The 26109-nt window shown below is 42.3% G+C and overlaps 2 protein-coding genes across 4 annotated transcripts in view; one reads left to right on the forward strand and one right to left on the reverse strand.

Annotated features, from left to right (window-relative positions):
- Window positions 1–16362, reverse strand: part of FAXDC2 (fatty acid hydroxylase domain containing 2) — a 32063-nt gene extending 15701 nt beyond the window's left edge. The window contains exon 1 of the mRNA XM_077924623.1: window positions 15598–16362. Coding sequence (XP_077780749.1) covers window positions 15598–15618 — 21 coding nt within the window. The 5' untranslated portion in view covers window positions 15619–16362. The remainder of the gene's footprint in view (window positions 1–15597) is intronic.
- Window positions 16363–16505: 143 nt separating this feature from the next.
- On the forward strand, window positions 16506–26075 carry CNOT8 (CCR4-NOT transcription complex subunit 8). 3 transcript variants are annotated; one of them, XM_028718354.2, is made up of 8 exons: window positions 16506–16654; window positions 18944–19140; window positions 19779–19961; window positions 21115–21308; window positions 22471–22632; window positions 23351–23495; window positions 24669–24779; window positions 24958–26075. In XM_028718354.2, the coding sequence occupies exons 3-8, from the start codon at window positions 19845–19847 to the stop codon at window positions 25105–25107; spliced, it is 879 nt and encodes a 292-aa protein (XP_028574187.1). In that variant the 5' UTR covers window positions 16506–16654; window positions 18944–19140; window positions 19779–19844; the 3' UTR covers window positions 25108–26075. The 3 variants fall into 3 exon arrangements, with proteins under 3 accessions (XP_028574187.1, XP_028574188.1, XP_028574186.1); XM_028718355.2 differs by lacking the exon at window positions 16506–16654 and adding an exon at window positions 16756–16881; XM_028718353.2 differs by lacking the exon at window positions 16506–16654 and adding an exon at window positions 16997–17147.
- The last annotated feature ends 34 nt before the right edge of the window (window positions 26076–26109 follow it).

Below are 26109 nucleotides of genomic sequence, written 5' to 3' on the forward strand. Positions count from 1 at the left end.
CTACTGGGGAAGAGCGGAGGACAAGTACAAGTAGATCCAGAGCTGATGAAGCGGCTGGGCTAAAGCCGAAAGGACGTTCAGTTGCGGATATGCCTGGAAGCGAAAGGAAAGTCCAATGCTGTAAAGAAAAATATTGCATAGGAACCTGGAATGTAAGAACTATGAACCTGGGTAAGTTGGATGTGGTCAAAAATGAGATGGCAAGAATAAATATTGACATCCTGGGCATCAGTGAGCTAAAATGGACGGGAATGGGCGAATTCAGTTCGGATGACCATCATATCTACTACTGTGGGCAAGAAACCCGCAAAAGAAATGGAGTGGCCCTCATAGTCAACAAAAGAGTGGCGAAAGCAGTACTGGGATGCAATCTCAAAAATGATAGAATGATCTCGATACGAATCCAAGGCAGACCTTTTAACATAACAGTAATCCAAGTTTATGCACCAACTACTGGTGCGGAAGGAACTGAAATTGACCAATTCTATGAAGACTTACAACACCTTATAGAAGTAACACCAAAGAAGGATGTTCTTCTCATTATAGGGGATTGGAATGCTAAAGTAGGGAATCAAGAGATAAAAGGAACAACTGGCAAGTTTGGCCTTGGAGAACAAAATGAAGCAGGGCAAAGGCTAATAGAGTTCTGTCAAGAGAACAAGCTGGTCATCACAAACACTCTTTTCTAACAACACAAGAGACGACTCTACACGTGGACATCACCAGATGGGCAGCATCGAAATCAGATTGATTATATTCTCTGCAGCCAAAGATGGAGAAGCTCAATACAGTCAGCAAAAACAAGACCTGGAGCTGACTGTGGCTCAGATCATCAGCTTCTTATAGCAAAATTCAAGCTTAAACTGAAGAAAGTAGGAAAAACCACTGGGCCGGTAAGATACAATCTAAATCAAATCCCTTATGAATACACAGTGGAAGTGAGGAACAGGTTTAAGGATTTAGATTTGCTGGACAGAGTGCCTGAAGAACTACGGATGGAGGCTCGCAACATTATACAGGAGGCAGCAACGAAAACCATCCCAATGAAAAGGAAATGCAAGAAAGCAAAGTGGCTGTCCAATGAGGCCTTACAAATACCGGGGGAGAGAAGGCAACCAAAATGCGAGGGAGATAGAGAAAGATACAGGAAATTGAATGCAGATTTCCAAAAAATAGCAAGGAGAGATAAGAAGGCCTTCTTAAACGAGCAATGCAAAGAAATAGAGGAAAACAACAGAATGGGAAGAACCAGAGATCTGTTCAAGAAAATTGGAAATATGAAAGGAACATTTCGTTCAAAGATTACCATAATAAAGGACAAAAGTAGTAAGGACCTAACAGAAGCAGAAGACATCAAGAAGAGGTGGCAAGAATACACAGAGGAATTATACCAGAAAGATACGGATGTCTCGCACACCCCAGGTAGTGGGGTTGCTGACCTTGAGCCAGACATCCTGGAGAGTGAAGTCAAATGGGCCTTAGAAAGCACTGCAAATAACAAGGCCAGTGGAAGTGATGGTATTCCAGCTGAACTATTTAAAATTTTAAAAGATGATGCTGTTAAGGTGCTACACTCAATATGCCAGCAAGTTTGGAAAACTCAGCAGTAGCCAGAGGATTGGAGAAGATCAGTCTACATCCCAATCCCAAAGAAGGGCAGTGCTAAAGAATGCTCCAACTACCGCACAATTGCACTCATTTCACAGCAGTAGCCAGAGGATTGGAGAAGATCAGTCTACATCCCAATCCCAAAGAAGGGCAGTGCTAAAGAATGCTCCAACTACCGCACAATTGCACTCATTTCACACGCTAGCAAGGTTATGCTTAAAATTCTACAAGGAAGGCTCAAGCAGTATGTGGACTGAGAACTCCCAGAAGTGCAAGCTGGATTTATAAGAGGCAGAGGAACCAGAGACCAAATTGCAAACATGCGCTGGATTATGGAGAAAGCTAGAGAGTTCCAGAAAGACATCTACTTCTGCTTCATTGACTATGCAAAAGCCTTTGACTGTGTCGACCACAGCAAACTATGGCAAGTTCTTAAAGAAATGGGAGTGCCTGATCACCTCATCTGTCTCCTGAGAAATCTCTATGTGGGACAAGAAGCTACAGTTAGAACTGGATATGGAACAACTGATTGGTTCAAAATTGGGAAAGGAGTACGATAAGGCTGTATTTTGTCTCCCTGCTTATTTAACTTATATGCAGAATTCATCATGCGAAAGGCTGGGCTGGATGAATCCCTAGCCGGAATTAAGATTGCTGGAATAAATATCAACAACCTCAGATATGCAGATGACACAACCTTGATGGCAGAAAGTGAGGGGGAATTAAAGAACCTTTTATTGAGGGTGAAAGAGGAGAGCGCAAAATATGGTCTGAAGGTCAACATCAAAAAAACGAAGATCATGGCCACTGGTCCCATCACCTCCTGGCAAATAGAAGGAGAAGAAATGGAGGCAGTGAGAGATTTTACTTTCTTGGGCTCCATGATCACTGCAGATGGTGACAGCAGCCATGAAATTAAGAGACGCCTGCTTCTTGGGAGGAAAGCAATGACAAACCTAGGCAGCATCTTAAAAAGTAGAGACATCACCTTGCCAACAAAGGTCCGTATAGTAAAAGCTATGGTTTTCCCAGTAGTGATGTATGGAAGTGAGAGCTGGACCATAAAGAAGGCTGATCGCCGAAGAATTGATGCTTTTGAATTATGGTGCTGGAGGAGGCTCTTGAGAGTCCCATGGACTGCAAAAAGAACAAACCGATCCATTCTTAAGGAAATCAGCCCTGAGTGCTCACTGAAAGGACAGATCGTGAAACTGAGGCTCCAATACTTTGGCCACCTCATGAGAAGAGAAGACTCCCTGGAAAAGACCCTGATGTTGGGAAAGATGGAGGGCACAAGGAGAAGGGGACGACAGAGGATGAGATGGTTGGATAGTGTCTTCGAAGCTACAAACATGAGTCTGACCAAACTGCGGGAGGCAGTGGAAGACAGAAGTGCCTGGCGTGCTCTGGTCCATGGGGTCACGAAGAGTCGGACACGACTAAACGACTAAACAACAACACCCATTTCTTACAGAAAATCCATGCAACTTTCATTAAGGCAGTATTTCTGGGCTATCACATTTCCTCAAGTATTCAAACAGTGCTGATATATGTTATGATTACATTGTATGTTAATGCAGTTTCAACCACAGTTTGACACCTCCACCCAACACTTCCATTCCATGCTGCAGAGTCAAAAACACTCATGGAATAATGACTCTCACATCATTTGCGACTTGTGGCAATGCATCTCCTGCCTTTCCAGTGCCGTTTTATGAACTATTTAAAGGTTTCTTTTCCCACTGGACCATTCAGCCGTGCGCCCCCTCCAGACTGGTGTTTATTCTGCAACATGCTCTTTTTGTCACTATACGAGAGCATTAGTGGTGGATTTAATCTGCTTTATTAGTTTTGTGATGTTTCGCCAAGGCTGTTGCCCAGAGGGGCTATAGGAAAACAAACGCGAGGCAAAAATAAACTAGAACATTTTGTGGTAGTAAAAAGTTATGGGATTTCAGCCAGAAGTTGCAGGATATGCGATGATTGGAAACAAGGCAGTGTAACAGCCCCAAAACCTTTGCAGGTGTGAACAGTACTGGAAGTGGGATAGCATATGACTGAGCCAGCAGCAGCACAAAGCACCAGGAATGGGCAATAAATAGGACACCTGGAGGGGCCAAGGCATCTCTTTTACAAGGGAAAGGGAGAATATGTCCTCTCCTCTCCCCATGTGGGAAATCAGGAATATGTTTTAACATCTCAAAATATATTTTTTCTGTATGAGCCCCACTCTCTATTCCACATACCACCAGCCTGCTTCTCTCCCCCAGGTGTTGCTAGTATAAGCATCAGTTGCTGATGTGGAGTCTGTTTGGTTTCTGCAAAGCTACACAAGGCAGTTTCTAAATAAAAATGCTAACACAATCAAAAGATTACAGAGAGAGGACAAAGCAGCTGAATTCTTTTAGGCCATTAGTATTATAAGGAAATAAGGCACATACATACCGAACCAGCTGTTTTGCTTGTCAACTTTTGTTAAGCTGTGCAACAATGTTCATTCTACAAAAGCCTTAATCAGTACATCAGACAAAGAGTTCTGAGTAATCCAGAAGCCATAGAATTATAGAGCTGGAAGGGTTCCCAAATGTCATCTAGTCCAACCCCCTGCAATGCCAATTTAGTCCTCCTATTGTTTAACACACTGAGACATCAGTTGTCAGGATTACAACCAATCCTGTTGCTCCACACCAGGCATAGAGTCCGTTCATTTTTTAAAACTGCTCCTATGCTTTAATAGATAAAATTAAGGGTCTCACATGTTGTAAATAAAATATGCCCTTTTCCCTTATGGGGTATCCAAGAGCCCATATAGAGTCCTTATATAGGTTCCCTATTGGTAGGAGAAAATTGGTAGGAGGCCAACCAGAGAATATTGAGAAGCAAAGCAGCTAGTAAGCTTGATCTTTATTGATCTGTTGCAACAGGGTACTCCCTCACACGCAGGAGAGGAGGAGGACCCCCAAAATTGCTGTGCAAGGGCTTATAAAGACTTTTGAAATTCCCATCCTGTAGATCAAGACCACCCCCAGAAACATTATGCATACATCACAGAAGGGGTGTAACCTAAGACCACCCCTCAGATACATCCCACCTACATCACAGAAATTTAAATGTTGTTTTTCTCTTGTCCTTGTTTATCTCCTGTCTGGCAGGTTACTTGATTGGATTTCCTGGGGAGCCTGGCCATTCTTTTGTAGTGGTAAAATACTTATTTCCTGGGCCAGGTCACTCACACCTTATTCATATCTTAAATGTGTCCTTAAGACAGGATTTGTGAGGAAAGAGACAATGGGGAGACTTTTCCAGTTTGACCTTGCAGAGAGAAAACATTTCATAGAATCATAGAATCATAGAGTTGGAAGAGACCACAAGGGCCATCGAGTCCAACCCCCTGCCAAGCAGGAAACACCATCAGAGCACTCCTGACATATGGTTGTCAAGCCTCTGCTTAAAGACCTCCAAAGACGGAGACTCCACCACACTCCTTGGCAGCAAATTCCACTGTCGAACAGCTCTTACTGTCAGGAAGTTCTTCCTAATGTTTAGGCGGAATCTTCTTTCTTGTAGTTTGGATCCATTGCTCCGTGTCCGCTTCTCTGGAGCAGCAGAAAACATCCTTTCTCCCTCCTCTATGTGACATCCTTTTATATATTTGAACATGGCTATCATATCCCCCCTTAACCTCCTCTTCTCCAGGCTAAACATGCCCAGCTCCCTTAGCCGTTCCTCATAAGGCATCGTTTCCAGGCCTTTGACCATTTTGGTTGCCCTCCTCTGGACACGTTCCAGTTTGTCAGTGTCCTTTGGTCAGTTTAGGAATCAAAATGGTTCCAGGTTGGCCTTCCTGTGTTGATCTATGTATGTGCAGTTATGAACATTACCATATATCTAAGACCATAAAATTCCTATCACACACATGATCACTGTATGTCCCTTTCAAGCGAAATATCATGTGCTAGAAGAAGACGACTTCAGGGACAGTCTCTAAAATGCAGGATACTTTCCTAATAATTGCTTTGGGTTTTTTATGAGGCACAATTAATAAAATGAACAAATAAGACACTTAACACTACCCTGCTGTCACAAGGAAATGTAAGCATGCTTAATTATCACAAAAACATATGAGAACTATTATCTTAATTATGCCATGATTTATTGTCCCCATGATCACAGTAATTTTTAAATTATACACTGCATTTCAGGTAGGCTGGAGGGAACCGCCCTGAGGTGGCTTACAGAGACATAAAAAACCCAATAAAATACAATGTTAAAACAGTCCAAAACTCAGATTAAAAACAATAGCTAATGACCAGTGAAACGATCACAAAAACACTGAATGAACAGGGTTAAAAGAAAAAAAAAAAGACAGATACAGACAAAGCCATATAGGGATAGGATTCTAGAAATTTGGGAGCACCAATGAAGAGACAGTTTCTCATACACATCAGTCTGGTGAACCCTGGTTGGTGGGCTAGAGAGCAGGGCTTCTGATGCCATTTCCCAGGGGCTAGGCAGGTTCATAAGGAGACAGGTGGTCTTTCATGTAACCTTGGTCAAAACCATTTGAGACTTTAGAGGTCCAAATGAGGACTTGAAATTGATCCCAGAAACACATAGGCAGCCAAAGAAGCTGGCATGTTATTAGGTATGGTAAGATCAAAATGCTCACTGGAAGGACAGATCCTGAAGCTGAGGCTCCAATACTTTGGCCACCTCATGAGAAGAGAAGACTTCCTGGAAAACAAGATCAAAATGCTTGACCCCCAGGAACATCTTTGGCATGCTGCCTCTGTGGCTGGAGGCTATTGAAAACCATCACAACAAGTAACTGCAATATTCTGCACAATTATCTACAGTAATTGCCTTTTAAATCTTTCTTAATTTGCTAACATTGATTAGAAATGCCACAGTTTAACTACCCAGTCTGTCAGCTTTCCTAACCAACAGCACACCCTTTTTATCTGGATTAAGATTCATCTTGCTCCCCTAATCCATCTCAAAAGTGCCTCCGGGCGATGTGGTGATTTCCAACAGCCTCCCTGGGACTAGCAAATGGAATTCTGTATCATTTGCATACTGGTGTCACTGCAGCCTATGCCTCCTAGGTTGCCTGCTCCTGCTCTAGTCCTACAGAAGCTGTTAAACTACACTCCCATCATCACCAGCCACACTTGCTGCATCTGATGGGAAATGTAGGATTAATGTAGGATTAATCCTATTCAAAATTTTGGTCGAGTGGCGGGATTTAAATTAAACAAGCAAAAAACTAAGGTTTTGGGGAAAAATTTGACAGACATTGAGTTGGAACGGTTTCAGGAGACAGAATTAACTGTGGTCAAAAAAGTTAAATACCTAGGGGTAAACATAACAGCAAAAAATCTGAGTTTATTTAAAGATAATTATGAAAAATGTTGGTCAGAAATTAAGAGAGACTTGGATAGTTGGTCAAGATTAAAACTTTCCTTGTTAGGCCGAATAGCTGCCATCAAGATGAATGTACTGCCAAAAATGCTATTTTTGTTCCAGACACTACAGATTGTAGATAAGACAGAGTGTTTTCGGAGGTGGCAGAAAGACATTTCCAAATTTGTCTAGCAGGGCAAAAAGCCCAGAATTAAATTCAAAATATTAACAGATGCGAAAGAAAGAGGGGGCTTTGCCCTGCCAGACTTAAAGTTGTACTATGAAGCTGCAGCTTTCTGCTGGCTAAAAGATTGGTTACTTCTTGAAGATACGGATGTATTGGACCTGGAAGGTTTTAATAATGCATTTGGATGGCATGCATACTTATGGTATGACAAGGTTAAGATAAACAAGGCTTTTAAGAACCATATTGTCAGAAAATCAGTTTTTAATGTCTGGACAAGATACAAAGACTTATTGGAGAATAAAACTCCGAGGTGGCTGTCACCCCTAGAGGCTAAGGCCCGAAAAAGAGCCAATATGGAGGCCAATTGGCCAAAATATTGGGAGATAATAGAAAAGGATGGTGATAATTGGAAATTGCAGAGTTTAGAGAAGATGAGAGATAAAGTGCGAGACTGGCTACACTATGCTCAGATTAAAGAAGTGTTTAAAAATGACAAAAAGTTAGGATTCCAAATGGAAAAGTCAAAGTTAGAAACTGAACTGTTAGAACCTAAGACTAAAGTACTCTCAAAAATGTATAATTTGCTGCTGAAATGGAATACACAAGACGAAATGGTTAAATCGGCAATGATAAAATGGGCACAGGACATTGGGCATAATATTATGTTTGAAGATTGGGAAAGGTTGTGGACCTCTGGGCTGAACTTCACTGCATGTAATGCTTTGAAGGAAAATGTAATGAAAATGATGTATAGATGGTACATGACCCCAGTCAAATTAGCTAAAATATACCATTCGTCTGATAACAAATGCTGGAAATGCAAGGAAAATGAAGGAACATTTTTTCACCTCTGGTGGACCTGCCCTAGAGTGAAGGCCTTTTGGGAGATGATATATAACGAGTAAAAAAAGGTGTTTAAATACACCTTTACTAAGAAACCAGAGGCCTTTCTCTTGGGTATCGTCGGCCAGAGTGTGTTAAAGAAGGACAGAACATTTTTTATGTATGCAACAACAGCAGCAAGAATACTGATCGCTAAGAACTGGAAAACTCAGAAGCTACCCACTTTGGAAGAATGGCAGATGCAGCTGATGGACTATATGCAGCTAGCTGAGATGACCGGCAGAATTCGAGACCTGGGAGAAGAAAGAATGGAAGAAGACTGGAGAAAATTTAAGATTTATTTACAAAAGTATTGTAATTTGATTGAGTGCTGACTGGGATGTCAGAGTAGAAAACAATTGTCTATCACTAAATTAGATTCAAGTGTGAATTATATGCTAATCAAATTTAAGATTATGAGCAAAACGATAATTTGTCTGGAATTAACTCTATAACGATGCAAGTGTATGCGGGAGGTGTGGGGGAGTCCAATGTAACAATGGAAAGATGTTAAATGTATAATGATGACTTGTATTTTTCAAAACCTTTTTAAATCTACTTGCCAAAATATCAGCAAAAATTTTGTAATCCACGTTTAAGAGTGAGATGGGACGGTAGTTCTTAAGTTGAGTCTTTTCAGATTCCAGTTTTGGTATCAAAGTGATGAAGGCTTCTTTCCACGATTCTGGTGCTCCCTTCCCTTCCAAAATTTGATTGCATACCTCCATTAGTGGCTGAATCAAATGCTCCTTCAATATCTTATAATATTTGGAGGTAAGTCCATCTGGGCCCGGGGATTTGCCTAATTGCATATTCTGAATGGCACTTTCAATTTCCTGTTGTGTTATTTTGTAATTCAGGGTTGTTTGTTTGTCTTGAGATAGTGTTTGCAAACCGTGACTCTTTATAAATTGGTTTATCTCAGTCTCTGCTTGAGGCCCTTGAGTAAACAGTTTTTTGAAATATCTCTGGAAACACTTTCTGATTTCTTCTGGTTTCTGAATACATTTTCCTTCAACCTCCAGATTGGTGACGAAGTTCAATTTTTGTCTCTTTTTCAGCTGCCATGCCAGCAGCTTCCCACATTTATTTGCCGATTCGAATGATCTTTGTTTCATCTGTTTAATTTTCCATTCCACTTCTTGATTTATCAATTTCGCATATTGTGCTTGATGGAATTTTATTTCTCTTAAAACTTCTTTTGATTTTGGATTAAGTCTCAACTTTTTCTCTCCATCTCTTATCTTCTCCAAAGTCTTGTCCTTTTTACCATTCCAGAGTTTTTTCTTAATAGAATTCTGTTGTATCAGAAACCCTCTCATAACAGCTTTGCTTGCGTCCCAGATTATTTTTTTTTTTCCACCGAGGTGTTCAAATTTATTTCAAAATAGTCCTTCAACGTTTTTTGGGCCTTCTTCACTATCTCCTGATCTCTAAACAAGGTGTCATTCATTCTCCATCTGAAGGATCCAGCTGGCGTCAGTCTCAAGTCCATTTTCAAGGCGTTATGGTCGGAGCAAGTTTTAGGGCAGATCTCTACTTTTTTAATCTTGGGTGCCAGTCCTCTAGTTATCCAGATTTGGTCGATTCTTGTCCATGATAGGTGGGCCTCAGAAAAGAATGTCCCTTCTTTACCTAGTGGGGTTTTTGTCCTCCAAATGTCAGTCAATCTCGTCGCTGTTCAATCTCGTCTTGAACCTGTTGCGCAATAAACTTGGATCCTCTGCAGTTTGCTCCTGTGCCCGGCTGAGCTCATTTTCTTCCGCAGGGACCCGCGGACTTAGTCCTACGAGCTGGGTGGCAGAGTAGCCCCGCACCCAGATTTTAGCCGTAACACCAGTGTTGAACCAATGATTCTTCAACATCAACTTTGTTGGACTGGTCATGTTGTGTGGATGCCTGATGATCGTCTTCCAAAGCATCTACTCTATTCCGAACTTAAAAATGAAAAGTGTAATGCTGGTGGTCAACAAAAGAGGTTTAAAGACTGTCTTAAGGCAAATCTTAAAAAAAAAATAAATAGTATAAACACTAACAATTGGGAAACACTTGCCTGCGACCCCTCCAATTTACCAAAGGTGTCATGGGCTTTGAAGACACTCAAACTCAGGACGCAAGGGAGAAACATGCTAAGAGGAAGGCACGCTTGGCAAATCCACACTGTGAACAACTCCCACCTGGAAACCAATTTCCCCACTGTGGAAGGACGTGTGAATCCAGAACTGGCCTCCACGGTCTCACTTACGGACTCATTGTTAAAACTGTGTTTATGGAAGACAATCTTACTCGGCTACGAGTGATCACCAAAGAAGTCTAGTATGTATTTTACTTGCTGTTTGCGGTTATGGGTTGATTTATTTGGATGTCTATGTGCCTGTTTATACATCACTTTATGGTTTTATTCTGTTTACTACTTTGTGATGTTGTAAATGAAGAGTACCACATAAATGAAATAAAAATAATTATACTGATGATAGTAACAATGCAATGTGGTTTCCTGACATTCTGGAAAGTATGTGGTACGCAGCTTGAAAAGCTTCCGCATTCAAATACAATTCCTCCTTCTGAAGCTTGATGCAGCTGAATGCGGGTGTGGTAAAATGGAATGGGGTGGTGTTGCTATGTGGGTGCTGTTTTGTATTATTCATCATATCATCAAGGCATTGTTCAGGCAGGGCACTGCTCTTTGGCGCTGGTGAGGTAGAACTTTCATTGTGGATTTCACTATTGGCTTTGGATTGCTATCTTACAGAGGGCTTGACAAACAATACGTTCTAGGACACTGGGTGAAAGGAGATGGAATGAGGAAAGAGATAAGAATGCAGGACAGCAACTCAGCATTATTGGAAAAGCAGAGGAGGCATACAGCCTCATAGATCTACTAGGTCAGGGGTCTGCAACCTTTAAGACAAAAAGAGCCACTTGGACCCGTTTCCGAAGAAAAAAAACCTGGGAGCCGCAAAACTCGTCATTATAAAAATAACATTTTTGTCGCTTTTTTATTATTTATTTGTTTGACCCCTCAGAATTAATCCTCCTCATAGAAATAAACGTTAAATTAACAAGTTACCTTTTTTGTGTGTGTGTGTTCTTCACTCCCCTTCAAAACAGTGACCAGCGTACATGCCCCCTTTCAATGCAGTGACCAGCGTACATGCCCCTTACAATGTAGCGGGTGGGCGGGCGGGAAGGTGACGTCGGGATGGTGCGTGACTAACGCACGCACCGCCCCCATGCGACGTCACAGCCAGTGCAGCACCCGCCACAGTGGGGAGTGTCAGGGCGCACAATGCGCCTCCTCCCCTCGCTAGTATCCGCCCCAGAGCCGCGGCAAAGGTGTAAAAGAGCCACATGCGGCTCCGGAGCCGCGGGTTGCAGACCCCTGTACTAGGTGGAGTTCCAGAGGGAGGCAAGGATAGTGGTGATGACTCTGTCAGACAGTCCCTCTTTCAGGCTCTGGTGTTTAGTTTCCATGCATGAAGCTGTGGACACTCTAGATCCAGATGAAGAATGGACCTCTGAGAGAGGAGATGTAACCTCAAAGGGAGATGCCAGGGTAGGATGGAGCTGAGGTCCATCCCAAGTCCAAGAAACTTGGAATCACTTGTGTGTGAAGAACCTGGACTCTGCTTAGGAACCTGGGCAGAAGTGGAGGGGTCACAACAACCCCTGTGGCCATTAGGGCAGTGAAGGCATCCATGTCCTCTGCCCTCTGATAATGGACTTGGAATACGTACCTGTCCACTTGCATATTTGTTGCTGAAATGAACAGGGCTATGCACAGGAGGCCCCACTTATGGGAGATCTGGAGGGACTCCTCCCTGTGCAGAGTCCACTTATCCTGCTAAATCTGCTGGAGACTCAGCCAGTTGGCCTTGTTGCTGAGTATCCCCTTCTTCGCATGAATGGTTGAGATGGATGTCAAATGTCACTCAGCACATTTGAATAGATTGGACTCATCCTGGAATGTCTATCACCACTCCTATATGTTGGAGACATTGGTTGGGGATCAGTAGGGTCTTGCCTCTGTTGATGATGGAGCCATGTTCCTTTAGGCAGTGGATGGTTGTTCCCCAATCCTTCTGTGCTCCCATGACTGAGAAGGTTTGGTAACCATAAGGTTGTCCAGATGTGAACATATCAGGTGCATTGGTGGGCAACCAGGTGCATAGGTGGGCTATCATGAATTTGGTGAAAACCTGGGGTACTGCGGAGAGGTCAAATGGGAGAGTCTCCTGGCCATGGGCAAAGTGCAGGAAGTGATTAGGCTGTTGTAAAATGGGCATATGGCGGTATACTTCCATGAAGTCTATTGAGATAAGGTAATCTCCATGCTGAAGAGCCTCTGAAATGGATCAGACCTATATGGAACAGTTCAAGAAAGCAGATCAGAATGGTGCAGAAATCATTATTTTTCTTGAGAACCATTAGAAGACTCTGGAGGAACACTGATGCTGTGGAACTGGTTCTATGGTGCCTCTCTCAAGGAGGTGTAAATTAGCTTTCAGGTTCTCTGGAGCTTTTATGGATTCCATGATAGCAGAGCAGCCCACCATTTGTCCCTCGGGGTGCTCTTGAACTCTATGGAATAGCCCCTCCAGATGATGTCAAACACTCACCATTATGGTGTGGAGTTCTCTCAGGCTCAGGAAATGCCGTTTATCTTCCCGCCACAGCACTACCTATTTATCTACTTGTACTGGCATGCTTTTGAACTGCTAGGTTGGCAGAAGGTGGGACAGAGCAATGGGAGCTCAGCTTGTTGCATGGATTCGAACTGCCAACCTTCTGATCAGCAAGCCCAAGAGGCTCAGTGGTTTAGACTACAGTGCCACCCGTGTCCCTTTGTCGTAAGTGGAGGTATGCTGCAATTATTGCAGATCATAGTGCAGATGCCAATCAGGGCAGAGGCACACCCAGAAGAAAACGTTCTCTTTTGATCGCTCTCAAGGGTGGGGGACACCTCATGCTAAGTCCAACTTGATGATCTCTTGCTAAGACTTTGACTTAACTAACATCAATAGTTGCAGTGATTAGATGCAACAACACTGCAACAACAATAGTTGCAGTGATTAGATGATGTGATATGGATGTTACTAGAACTAAGATCATGGACACTTTCCCATATGCTTCACTCTTCCACTGCACATGAACAACTATCTCCTATTCTATGTAAAGAAGCCATTGAAATTTTGCTGAAGGAGGGGATGTCAGTGTGTGTGGGTTTGTTGATATGAAATGACAATCTACACCCTCATCTGGTACATAGGTCAATAATCCTTGGATTTAAGCCAATTTAATTCCATTGAAACATAAATCAATGTCATCTATCTGTGTGGGGCTGTAGTAAATTGAGTGGAAAGAATGGTTAAGACCTTTTCCTTTGAGCACAAGGGAGCAATGAAACATCATTTAGAGAGAAAAATACTTGCATGAGAGGGGCATTTAGAGATTTGAGAACAGATGAAGGAAGTGAGGTATCAGCATAAAGGTGGCACTGAAAGCCATGGGGTGTGCTGAACTCACCTACAGAACAAGGAAATTATCAATTATTTTGGTTTTGGAATAGAATGCTGAAGGCAGAAGTTAGTTAGAGAAGAAAAACTCCAGAAAACTGGAGTAAGCAAAATACTCCATTTCTTGGAGATAAAGGGTGAAGGAAAACTGGGAATAATGGGTCATAAACTACAGGCAAGAAGGGAGAGGATGGTGCTTCAGAATGTGATAGGAATTTTATGGTCTTAGATATATGGCAATGTTCATAACCGCACATACATAGATCAACACAGGAAGGCCAACCTGGAACCATTTTGATTCCTAAACTGACCAAATGTTTTCTCTGCAAGGTCAAACTGGAAAAGTCTCCCCATTGTCTCTTTCCTCACAAATCCTGTCTTAAGGACACATTTAAGATATGAATAAGGTGTGAGCCTGTGACCTGGCCCAGGAAATAAGTATTTTACCACTACAAAAGAATGGCCAGGCTCCCCGGGAAATCCAATCAAGTAACTTGCCAGACAGGAGATAAACTGTGACAGGAGAAAAACAACATTTAAATTTCTGTGATGTAGGTGGGATGTATCTGAGGGGTGGTCTTAGGTTACACCCCTTCTGTGATGCATGCATAATGTTTCTGGGGGTGGTCTTGATCTAGAGAATGGGAATTTCAAAAGTCTTTATAAGCCCTTGCACAGCATTTTTGGGGGCCCTCCTCCTCTCCTGTGTGTGAGGGGAGTACCCTGTTGCAACAGATCAATAAAGATCAAGCTTACTAGCTGCTTTGCTTCTCAATATTCTCTGGTTGGCCTCTGTTATTTTCTCCTACCAATAGGGAACCTATGTAAGGACTCTATATGGGCTCTTGGATACCCCATAAGGGAAAAGGGCATATTTTTTATTTTACAACAAGAGAAAGCCTCTGGGTCAATGGACTGAGGTAACAGGAGCAAGAGGCAAAATGTGGGAAGGGTAGGCAAATGAGCATTGTTGAAGAGGAGGTAATGACCACACAGAGAAATTCCATACCAGAGGAAGAGACAGAAAAAGGCTACAAAGTATGGTGAGTGCTCAGGGCAGTATCAAAGGTGGAGCTATGTGTGGGATGTAATCCATTGGAGCAGTCATTCCTTGTTTGCCTAGAGTGGAAACAGACAGGGGCATGTTGATCAAACTAGATTGGATTACTTAAATAAAGAGATTCTAAGAAAAAACTGCTCCTTTTTCATTATGGGGTACCCAAGAGCCCATACAGAGCCCTTCCTTATGTAGGTTCTCTATAGGTAGGATAAAATAACAGAGGCCAACCAGAGAATCTTGAGAAGTAAAGCAGCAAAGCCTGATCTTTATTAAACTGTTGCAACAGGGTGCTCAACCCCCCATGCAGGAGGGAGAAGGAACCCAGAACAATGGTGTGCAAGCCATTATATAGACTTTTGAAATTGCCCACCCTGTAGCTCAAGACCACCCCCCAATACATCATATATACATCACAGAAGAGGTGATCTACAGCAGAAAACCTGGCGTGCTCTGGTCCATGGGGTCACAACAACAACAACAAATCGTAGTGAGGGAAACTTTCAACTTGCAGGCTCTATTTCGAAGAATGATCCCGCTTTACCTTGGAAGCAAAGTCCTTACGGTTTCAAAATGCCTTGTGGTTAAAGACTGTAATGCAATTACTTGGGGATGACTCCCAGTGACCTGAAATGGATTTACCTCTGTAGCAGGAACCCACCCCCCCAATCATTCTGTTTGTACAAACTTCACACACACACACTCACACACTACATACGCCACATTTCTGTTATAAATTCATAGAAAAATCAACCATACGTCGGATTTGCACTGTTCCATTTTTATTTTACTTCATATGACAAGGACTATCAAAGGGGGGTGGCTTGGTCCTGGTCAGCCATAATCCCTTCAGCATACCAGCACATCCACAGGAGCCCTGCCCAGTTGCTATGCCAACCCTGATGATCCCAGACAGAAGACAATCAAGATCACAAAGAACTTACATATGGGAGTGGATTCAGCATGGACTGAAACAAAGGACAATGATCAGATCTTCCCTCTGGGGGCAGGAAACTGCAAACTCCCCTTTGTCTCCTGGAAGTGACTCATGGGGAGGGGGGAAAGGAGGAACCAGCCAGGTGACAAGACACTCAGGTTACCACCAACTCCTCCCTCAACCCCTCCTTTCTGTAATGTATGCATGATGTTTCTGGGGGTGGGCTTGACGTAGAGGAGGGGAATTTCAAAAGTTTTTCTTTGTCTTTCCTCTCACCTGCAAGTGAAGGGAGCACCCTGTCGCGACAGTCTTTCTTCAATAAAGACCAAGCCTACAGGCTGCTGATTTGCTTCAATTTACTCTGGTTGGTGTCTTTACTTTTTGTCCAAGGGAGCCCTCAGATTTTTCCGGTAACACCTCAAAGTCCAGAACCAGGTCTCAAGTGTGCTTAACATTACTGTCATGGCGTATTAGCATGCATTCTCACTCGGGAATAAATCTTATGGGAATGAATACCACGGGGTTCAAGGAGGCTTATTATTATTCCCAAACCAGGCTGCTTTTCGGATTGCTGCCTCAATTGCTGAAGCAGAGCTTGCCAGAATCAAAACAAAACAACTCGATCGCTTTCATAGCTGCCTTTCCTCCTTTCTGGGCGGGCTCTGCCGCCGCTGAATCCTGCTCCACAACGCATAAAACAAAAAACTCAACCATCCCTTTCGACAGAACACGCGTTGCTCATCAGGTTTACCCAACGCCTCCCAGGCGCAGGCGCAGTTGGAACACAGCGGGGAGGAGGAGCCGCTGCAGGCAGTGTTCACGTGCAAAAGGGCGCTCTCTTTCCGGCGCCTCTTACGGAAAGCCGGATGCTTCCTGCCCCAGAAAGGCTCGCTTTAGAGCGCATGCGTGTAGGGAGAAAAACAGAGCGATCGAGAGAAAAAGACGCCCAGCTCAGCAAACCATCGAGCGATGGAAAATCGGTAGCCTAGAAGGGACCCCACCAGAGGAAGACCAAGGCGGCGGAAAGGAGCAACGGCCCGGCGCTCGGTTTCCCCGCGCTCCTGGTGAGGCGTTGGGCTCGCATTTAGGCCTTAGGCCAGGCGGGGGGAGGTTGGGGGCCGAGAGGGCGGGGAGGAGGGGGAGGAGCCTCTGGAGGGTCTCGGGCGGGAAAGCTCCTTTGTTCGCTGACCGGATTTCCTGGTTGTGGGTGGTGTTTTTTTTAAACCCTCGGCTCTCCCTTGCGTGGCTCCAGAGGTGGGGAAGGCAGAGCAGGGGCTCCAGCACCTCAGAGGTTTGTGGCGTCGTCGTTTCCTCCTCCTCCTCCCCCCGCGCAAGGCACGTAGAAGCGAGGGCCTAAAGTTCCGCGCGGAGAGGTTTTTCTTGCATCGCAGAGGGCGGGCGGAGAAACACAGGCACGCAAGTTGTCTTGCAAACGCTTCTTTCGTGAGAGAGAATATTCCTTCTCTGTTCGAAGGGATCAGGGACGAGAGAGGCTTCTGCCGCCAAGTCAGATAGTCCAGGTCGCTCTAGATTTCGTCGCGACAAATTCTCTTGCGTGTAAGAATATTGTGCTCTTTATTAAGCCGATTTGTTTCTTCGTCGTTGTTTCCCTACATTTCTAACCCCGGCTTCCTTCCCTGTTACGGAGATCGAAGGAGGCCTCGCATTTAAGCAGAAAATTGGTATTTTTTTACTCCAGTCTGTATTCCCGCTCGGGAGAGTTGAGACGGCAGCAGAAAAGTACTGGTGAACGAATGGAGGAGGGTGTTGGATGCGGGTGATGCTTGGAGGGATGTCGGGTTCCTGGGCAAGGAGAGGGCCAAAGATGGAGAGCAAAAGGCTGCAAGAAAATACAGATATTTCTTAACTTCTGGGGTGGAGCATAGGAAGCTAATTCTGGCAAAGAAATGTCTGGGTGGATTGCCTTGTTAAAGGGGTTTGAGGGATGATTCCGAGCATAATTTGGAAATCCTGCTCTTTTGGAATTGTCGCGCTCACTGAAGGCAGAATGTGAAGTAGATTGATCAGTAAACAGTATTACCTGCTGTTTGGATGAGGCAGAACAGTCTGATTAAAATGATGCACTGTATTGTATTACCTATTTTAGATGTAATACTCTGGAGTGTCGTGGTAAGAGTAATTAAATATAATAATATGCTTGGAACTAAGAATTTTGAGATTGTTACATGAGGTTTTCTTTAAAGACTGTTGGGTTAAAAATGATTATATATAATGAAAGTTCTTAATATCTAAGATATAACTTGGTTTAATAGAGAGAATATTTTGGAAACAGCACAGTTTGAAGCATCTGTAGGAAGGCAAAGATTGTTTTTCTCAAACTTGTGAGGCAAAAATGATCCTGTTGATTTTAATGCATTTTTAGTACTGTTACTGCTACTCTGAAAAGCAAATATAAATAAGGAAATGCAAGAAGAATGTTCAGAATAATGGCATGGTTTTTAGGGCAGATAATTTCACTGAAGTTTACTTGGGTTTAGAAAAAGATCCTGGCAGATTCATATAAAATAGTGAAAAGAATGTTCACTTGGTTGTGTTTATGGACACTCAGAGCAGCAGGCTTAAAACAAAATCCTTGTTTCACAACAAGCAATTCTGAGAAGCCTAAAGTTTTCATAGTCAAAAGGTTAGACAAAATAGTGTGAAATATAGTACCATAAGAGAGGAAGCCAAGTTACTACTAGACCTTGAGACTGGAAGTAAATATATACCGTGTTTAGTAGTTTATGTTTCATCTTTCTTTTTCTAAATGGAAATATTTTTCTCCTGGTTAGTTACTACCAGTTCAGCCCCATTGGTGTATATATATGAAATTGATATTTTTTGCACCAAAGTTCATCGTACTACTCTTAACAACTTCATTTGCTGCCTCCTTCTCTGGTGATCACTTGTAGCTGAGTAAGATGGCCTTCCATGAATATGGTCTTAATAGTGAGTCCATAAGTGACTGTGGAGACCAATTCTTATGTTGTTGTTTCACTCCATTCAGAAAGATTCTTTTGAATTGCTTTTGAACTGTTTTAGTGTTCACTGTTGTAAAAGAAATTGGTGCCACCCACAAACTTGGCCACATTGAATAACCCTGTTCTGTGAACCCAGCTTAAATATTCTTCTCCCAAGTTCTTTGCCTTTTGCCTTTGCATGTGAAGAAAGGAGTGATTTTCAATGGACTTTTTCAGGAGGCAGAAGCAGCAATGCATATCTTGTGCATTTTGAACTTCTTTTTTTAAAACACCAGTCTTTTAGGAATGTGCATATCTTAACAGTCTTTTTCTACATTCTCTGGTCAAGATGCATATTTATTTACTAATTTTATATCCTATCCTTTGTTCCAGAGGAACCTGGGCAGCAAACAACAAGAGGCAAAACAGCAAAAGTATCTTCAAAAATATCTTAACAACAGTTCTGATATGCACAAAATCAGACTGGAAAAGATCTCAACTTAAAAAGGCTGTTGAAAGAAGGTCTTCAGTAGTCACTGAAAAGGCTACTGAAGACTTGTCTAATATTCAAGAGGAGGAAATTCCAAAGGGTAAGTGCCACAACACTCAAGGCCCAATTCCTGCATTGTGTGGAATGGATCTATTTAAATAGATGCATTGGAGAATGTGTATGCAGTGGCAGAATTGTCTACAATGCCTGCTCAAAAAGAACATCCTGTGACCAGTATATGGAGCCTTGAAGGAATATGTCCTGTTTCTGTCTCTAGTTGCTGCAGTCTACAAGGCTCCAGGGCACAAGCCTTATGCATAGTCTCTGGAGAAAGTGGATCTGTCTTCCAGTCAGTATAAGAATTACACAAACGCCTGTTTTGAAACAGCAAAACACAAATGTAGAAAATGCAATAGTTTTAGTGTTTATACCCTTAAGGAGGATACAAAATACTGTAATAAACCACTGATAACCTTGTTCACCAGACAGTGGCTACAGCTTTGCTATTGTTTCCCCTCAGAATCTGTTCTGGGGGTTGGGGGGACCCCCTAGAGCTGATTTTGAGGGTATGCAGGGAGAGAAAGGGGAAGTCTTCAGTGGAACTCTGCCAGCTGTGACTTATTTCTAAGTAACCATGTACAGGATTGGACTCCCTGTCCCTGATGTTTTTCTCCCTGTTTTTCTCTGAAATGAATATCTTGCTGGAATAAGCCCTTGTCTTTTTTCCTACATATTTAGGGAGGTTTATCTTGACATCTTGGCGCTCCCACCCTGCTCTTGTGATTGTGGTGCAAATCCCTCAGGATGCCAGCAGCACTTGCAGAAAACAGTCAGGTGATCTGCGAAGTATGGGCAAATAATCTAGAAGAAGAAATGAGAAAAATTCGGGAAATAGTTCTTAGCTACAGCTACATCGCAATGGTAAATATGTCTTCCAGTATTCAGCTTTCTAAATATAGGATTTATATGTAGACAAACGAGTTATTATAGCTTAAATTAGTGTGTTCAGCTAATTGGTAGATGTGATATAACACCTGATGAAATTTAGGAGGATTTTCAGTGCCCTTAATGCAGATTGAGGTATCAGATGAGCAAATGCCTAGCTTCATTGGTTTGGGCTGTAGGGGATGAAGCTATAAGCAAGTACAAAGTTCCTTTTGCAATGAGGTTAAACCTAAGAGAAGCTCCTTCCCAGCCAACTCATATGACAGCCTAGATTGATAAAAGACATGGTATGTGAAGATGCCTTTAGCGTGCACCATAGCCTAGTTATTAAAAGATTGTAGAGTTTATGTAGATTAAATAGTCTCTAGTTCACTGAGTGACCACAACCTAAGATAACGGGTTCTTCTGTTCCAGAATCTGAAAATATGTAGTGTTCATGTGCGAAAGAGCCATGTCCCTTCCTCTTTAGCTTATGCAAATTCTATGTGAAACTGCAAAATTGTATTTCAGTCAGGAACATGGCTTAGAGTTGGGGGAGCAGGACTCTAATCAGTCTGAGGTTTGCTTTTTTACTGTTATTAAGCTAATTAGACTACTACAGTTTAAATTGTAGGCGAAGAAAACCTTTTTTTGTTGTTGTTGCATTCCTGTTGTCCTTCATTCCCTTGTCCCTCCCAGTCACCTTGTATCTCTACTTCTTCCGTTGAATTCAGGGGAAATGGCACATGAAGGATTCACTTTGCAGATAGTGCACAGATAGTGCCTGCAACAGGCTGGAAAAACAGCTGCCAAGGGCATCTGAATCACCATGAATCCAGGGGGAGGAGTGGCTATGCAGTTGTAGTGCTGCAGGCATTCTCTCACTTTTATCTCCCATTTTAGAATGGCGGGGGGGGGGGGGGGCGGCAGATATTTCACCAAAGAAGGAAAAGGGCCACAAAAAGAGAAACTGCAATTGGCTATAGGCATTATTTTATGCATGCTTAATTAACTTTTTGTGACGCTGATGCCAGGAAGCCGGCAACTGCAGAATTCAGGAGATAGTCTGTGGTGTTTATTGCATTGGTGTGTGTTATATCTGTGAATAGAACTTACAAGGTTTGGGTTGGACTTCTCTTTGTTTTTCTAGGACACAGAGTTTCCTGGGGTGGTTGTTCGACCAATAGGTGAATTTCGCAGCTCTATAGACTATCAGTATCAGTTGCTCCGATGCAATGTTGATCTGCTGAAAATCATCCAGCTAGGCCTGACCTTCACAAATGAGAAAGGCGAATACCCTGCTGGGATCAACACATGGCAGTTTAACTTCAAGTTCAATCTTACGTAAGTCTTCAAAGTTGGGGGATGTTTGAATCAGTTTTGCTCTGAAAGGTTGTTCCCACATAGGAGGAAGAGCTGCTTGCCAGCTAGGAAAAAATCCCATCTCAATATGAAGGGGTTATGTTTCAAATCCATGTGCCAGCACAGAATGATGGGTTTTTTGTCAAAATGTTATTAAAAATCACTTTTAAACCTAGGATTATTGCCAAATTGTTCGGGCTTTAAGTCTTTAGCAGGCCCTTCACCCTAATCAGGAAAAAGTATTTCTTGTAAGTATCATTATAACTTTTTAATTTACGAATTGCCTTTTACATGCTTCTCATGGTAATTTGCAAATACGCCATACAAGCAGCACAAAAAACAATTCAAGGCAAATGTTTATTATTTTTAAACCTAAAGGAGATACTTTTTTATCCAGCTGGAAAATATTGTCAAAACAAAAATGTCTTCTTCTTTTTTTTTTACCCCAAGTATATGGCAAGAAGCTGGCATTTTTTATGGTAAATGTAGACATAGTGGCCCCTGCATTTACTCAAATGTTCTGGGGCCTTTGTACTTACACACTCCCAATCTCCTATTTCTTTGTGGACTTTCCTCTCTCATTCCCCAGTGAGGAGTTTATGCTGGTGAGTCTGGAAGTGTGCACTCACTTTGCACAGGGATAGCAGCTGTTCCTCATAGAAGCCTGCCTGGGTTTTGATATCTTAGGGGGAGGCCCATCACCCTCACAGGCATGCTGTGTGGAGCCATGGGAGAGGGCCTTCTTGGTGGCTCCTCCCAGATGTTGGAACGCCTTCCCTAGAGAAGCAAGACTGGCTCGTTCTTGCTGTCCTTCTGAAGTGGGGTTGGGGTGGGTTTAAGACTTTCTTGCTCCAAGACGCTTTTGGGAATTGACTTCTTTTAATGAAAGGGCTACTGTCGTGCTGTTTCTGTTGTAAGTATTTTATTTTATATTTGTATATAGTTTTAATTCTATCAATATTTAATTGCTTTTAAATGATTGGTTTTTCCCTGTGTTTTTAGTGGTCCTTGTTTTTATCTGTAATCTGTCTTGAGCCTCATTGGGGGAAAAGGAGGGTTATAAATAAATATGATAAAAGTTCCATTGATTCATTTAGGCACAGTGAAGACCTGATATATAACATTTATTTGCCCTTCTCACTAGGGAAGATATGTATTCTCAAGATTCAATAGACCTTCTTGCAAGCTCTGGACTGCAGTTTCAGAAGCATGAAGAGGAAGGGATTGATACCTTGCATTTTGCTGAACTACTTATGACCTCTGGCGTGGTGCTCTGTGACAATGTCAAGTGGCTTTCATTTCACAGGTTTGTCAAATAGCATTTCACTTCTAACATTTAGACACTTTTACATTATTTTACATTAAAATTTATGCTTGATTGTAGAGTTTTGCATATCCCATAACACTTGCGTTGGGGGCCTTTGACAAAGAAGCTGGGAGCAAGCGCTTTCCACCCTCCCCTTCTGCTAAAGTCCTCTTAACTTGAACGGGTTATTGAATGAGGTCATTATGAGAGATGGGAAAGGTGATGAAATTCTTAGTGCTAAAGTAAGACTCCACAGTGTAGTCTTCTGCATCACTGTTCTGTGCCCTTAGCAAATAAATATAAGCTTATTAGTCGGCCCCCTGCAGAACAAAGCCTGCATTGTAGGGGGTTGACCTAGATGACCCTCAGAGTCCTTCAATGCTACAATTCTGTGAAGCATTGTCTTGTTTTTAGTTTTCAGAACTACCAGCACTCAAGTGCTTGCTGGTTGATTGAATTAAGTACATGATTCGCTATAAATTCCAAAAAGACCCTATTTGTGAAATGTTCTTTCCCTGCCAGAAATCTGCAGTAGTGGAGCGTTGAGCATGTACTGTTAATTAATGTTGAGAATAATGATAACCTTAGCTTCAAGGTACTTTCTAGTAACTGCTTCTACGATATCTCCTAGTGACAGCATTTTAGTAGTACAAGGCAGGTTTGAAAATAATGCATTTAAACCATTGGTTGATCTGTCTTTGCGCCATTCCTTCCTCAGTGGCTATGACTTCGGTTATATGGTAAAACTTCTGACAGATTCAAGGCTTCCAGAAGAAGAGCATGAGTTCTTTCATATCTTGAACCTTTTCTTTCCATCTATATATGACGTTAAGTACCTCATGAAGAGCTGCAAAAACCTGAAGGTACAATACTTGATTTTACTGTAATTGCCAAATTTGAGATACATTGGTTGCTGCTTTGTCTAGATGTAAACAAAGTGAGTTGAAATATGGATTATTTGGTAGGTTTATGGCTTTAAAAATAATAAATAGTAGAATAATAGTAGAATTTGTTTCAATTGCAACTCCCATCTTATTGCTGTGCTGAGTACATGACCAGCATCTTCACAGTGTCCCATCACTTCCTTCCTATTAACCAGACTACCAAATCTCCCTGATAGCAGAGCAGATGAGCTTTGCCAAGATGAGGGGGGGTGGGAATCTTCCTTGCCTTGAGAGGGAGTGTGGGCTGGTAACCGCGATGGAGGGTTGAATAGAGCTGAAGAAGGGACAGAAAGAGAGACTGAGTTGGGGGCGGGGGTTGGGGACAGCTGAAAGCAGATGAAACCAAGCTGCCTTTATGCTTTCTTAGAGATGGGTATAGGGTGTGGAAAACAATGATGGAGAAAAAGAGCTGACACTGACTCAGCCTCAGCCACTGTTAATATGGCCCACAGAAAAATGGTTAACTGCTACTGGCCTACTATTTGATGACCAGTGTCACATACTCCTTGAAATAAAAAACCATTGTGTGAGTGGCAACCTACTGTACCATGGTGTCATTCAATACAAATGGCAGAAGTGTGCACTCGATCCTTGCTCTGTGTGAGTAATTGTGCACATATGCCTCATTCACCAAGCTGTTTTCACACCAGTGTTACAGGGAGTCTTCCTGTGATCTGATGTGGTACTCTGAAAGAAGTTCGCGACTGGCCTCTGGCGACCTAGAATTTTTTTGTTTTGTTTTACATTTTGTGAACTGCACTTTTATTACTGTTCACTTAAATTTATGACTCATGGGTTGATCAAATTGAGTTTGGAGGCAAATGTCCAAATGCCAATCCTGAGGCGTGTACTAAGATATGCCGATAGCAAAATTGAACTTGTTTGATAGCTCTGTGTTTGTATTGTAGTTTCTAAAGCTTGCTGGTATAGTAACTATAAATTCTTGTCCAAGGTTAACCTTATTAATAAATACAAGTCTAATCCTTGGCCTTCGATTTGAAATTCTTGTAAAATGCTGTGAGCTCTCTAATTGTCATAGGCAGAGAAGACAAGAAGTGAGGTGGATTAGGTCTGATTTCTTCTCTCTTGCAGGGAGGCCTTCAGGAAGTTGCTGACCAGCTGGATTTACAGCGGATTGGACGGCAGCACCAAGCTGGATCAGACTCGCTACTCACTGGGATGGCATTCTTCAGAATGAAAGAGGTAGGCATGTCTTGTCTCCTACCAAATAGTGAGAGTGTGCAGTAGCTTGCCAGCAAATTCTAACCACCTTGGTATCTCCAGCTTTCCTTTGACTAGACAGAGTTTCCCTTTCCATGGTTTCCGCAGTTGGTTAATCATATGAAACAACTTGTGACAGGTATTTTTTTCTGTTTTGCAGTTGTTCTTTGAGGACACAATTGATGATGCAAAGTACTGTGGGAGACTCTATGGCCTTGGTACGGGAGTGGCTCAGAAACAGAGTGAAGATGTAGAAGCAGCTCAAGAGAAAATGAGTATTCTGGCTATTATCAACAATTTGCAGCAGTGACAACAGAATGCTGTTCAACAGAACATGGGTCCATGGGGGCAAGCTTCCTCCTTTAAAGTGTTACATCTCAAACACATGGCAGAAGAACTAGCGTTTTTACAGAGGGCAAAAGGCATCTTTGCTATGAATCTTGGCTGATTCTAATCAGCAGTTTCATAATGGCTGGTAGAGTGTCATGCTCATAAGTAAAAACAGATACAAACTACAGTGTATATACCTCTGTTTTCTTTTAAAACATGCTGAATTTGCAAGGCGCAGGTCATTTCAGAACTTTCAGCAGTGCTGCAGTTCTCTCATGCACTTGCAGATTTAGCTTTTGAAAGCTTATTTTAAAACTTTTTTTGCTCTCTGTGAGGGTGATGTGTTCCTAAGCCCTCTGCTAGCTTTTATCTTTTGTGTAAGTAATTCTGTGAAAGTGATCCATTCAGCCCTGGTGGTGGAGACATAATGCATGAGATGCTTACATCTTAGTAGCAGCCGTAAGGGTTGTGCTGGCTTGTATTATAGCTAGCTTCTCCTTTTAGATTGCCGGGCCATGTGTCATATAGCAGTATGCTTCATCTTAACTACCATAGAATCAAAACTGCCTGCATGATTGAGACTACAATAACAATGTGGACCGAAAATTAATTCTACCCTTCTACCAAGTTGTGGAGTAAATGGATAAAATCACACATACCTACCAATGAAGGCTAGTTCAGCTTTTAGATGTCCCTTTTATAGTACTTTAAAGAGCAACCCAAAATTGTTAAATGGTTACAGACTAAAAGTGCATTTAATAGCAAATTTCATACAATATTGAAAACCAAAATCTGTTTGAGGGAGAGACAAAATCCTGATAGTGTGGTATTTTTAACAAGCTTAATAACTCCCCATTATGTAAAAGTATTCACTGGTTGCAGTTAAATGCTCATGTATATATGATTGGTTCTTAATTTTGTAAAATAAAGAATTTTCTTAAGGCATGAGACTTTTTGTCTTTTTCCACACTTCTTTTGAAAT

This window comes from Podarcis muralis, chromosome 2, assembly GCF_964188315.1.
Source record: "Podarcis muralis chromosome 2, rPodMur119.hap1.1, whole genome shotgun sequence".
NCBI lineage: Eukaryota > Metazoa > Chordata > Lepidosauria > Squamata > Lacertidae > Podarcis > Podarcis muralis.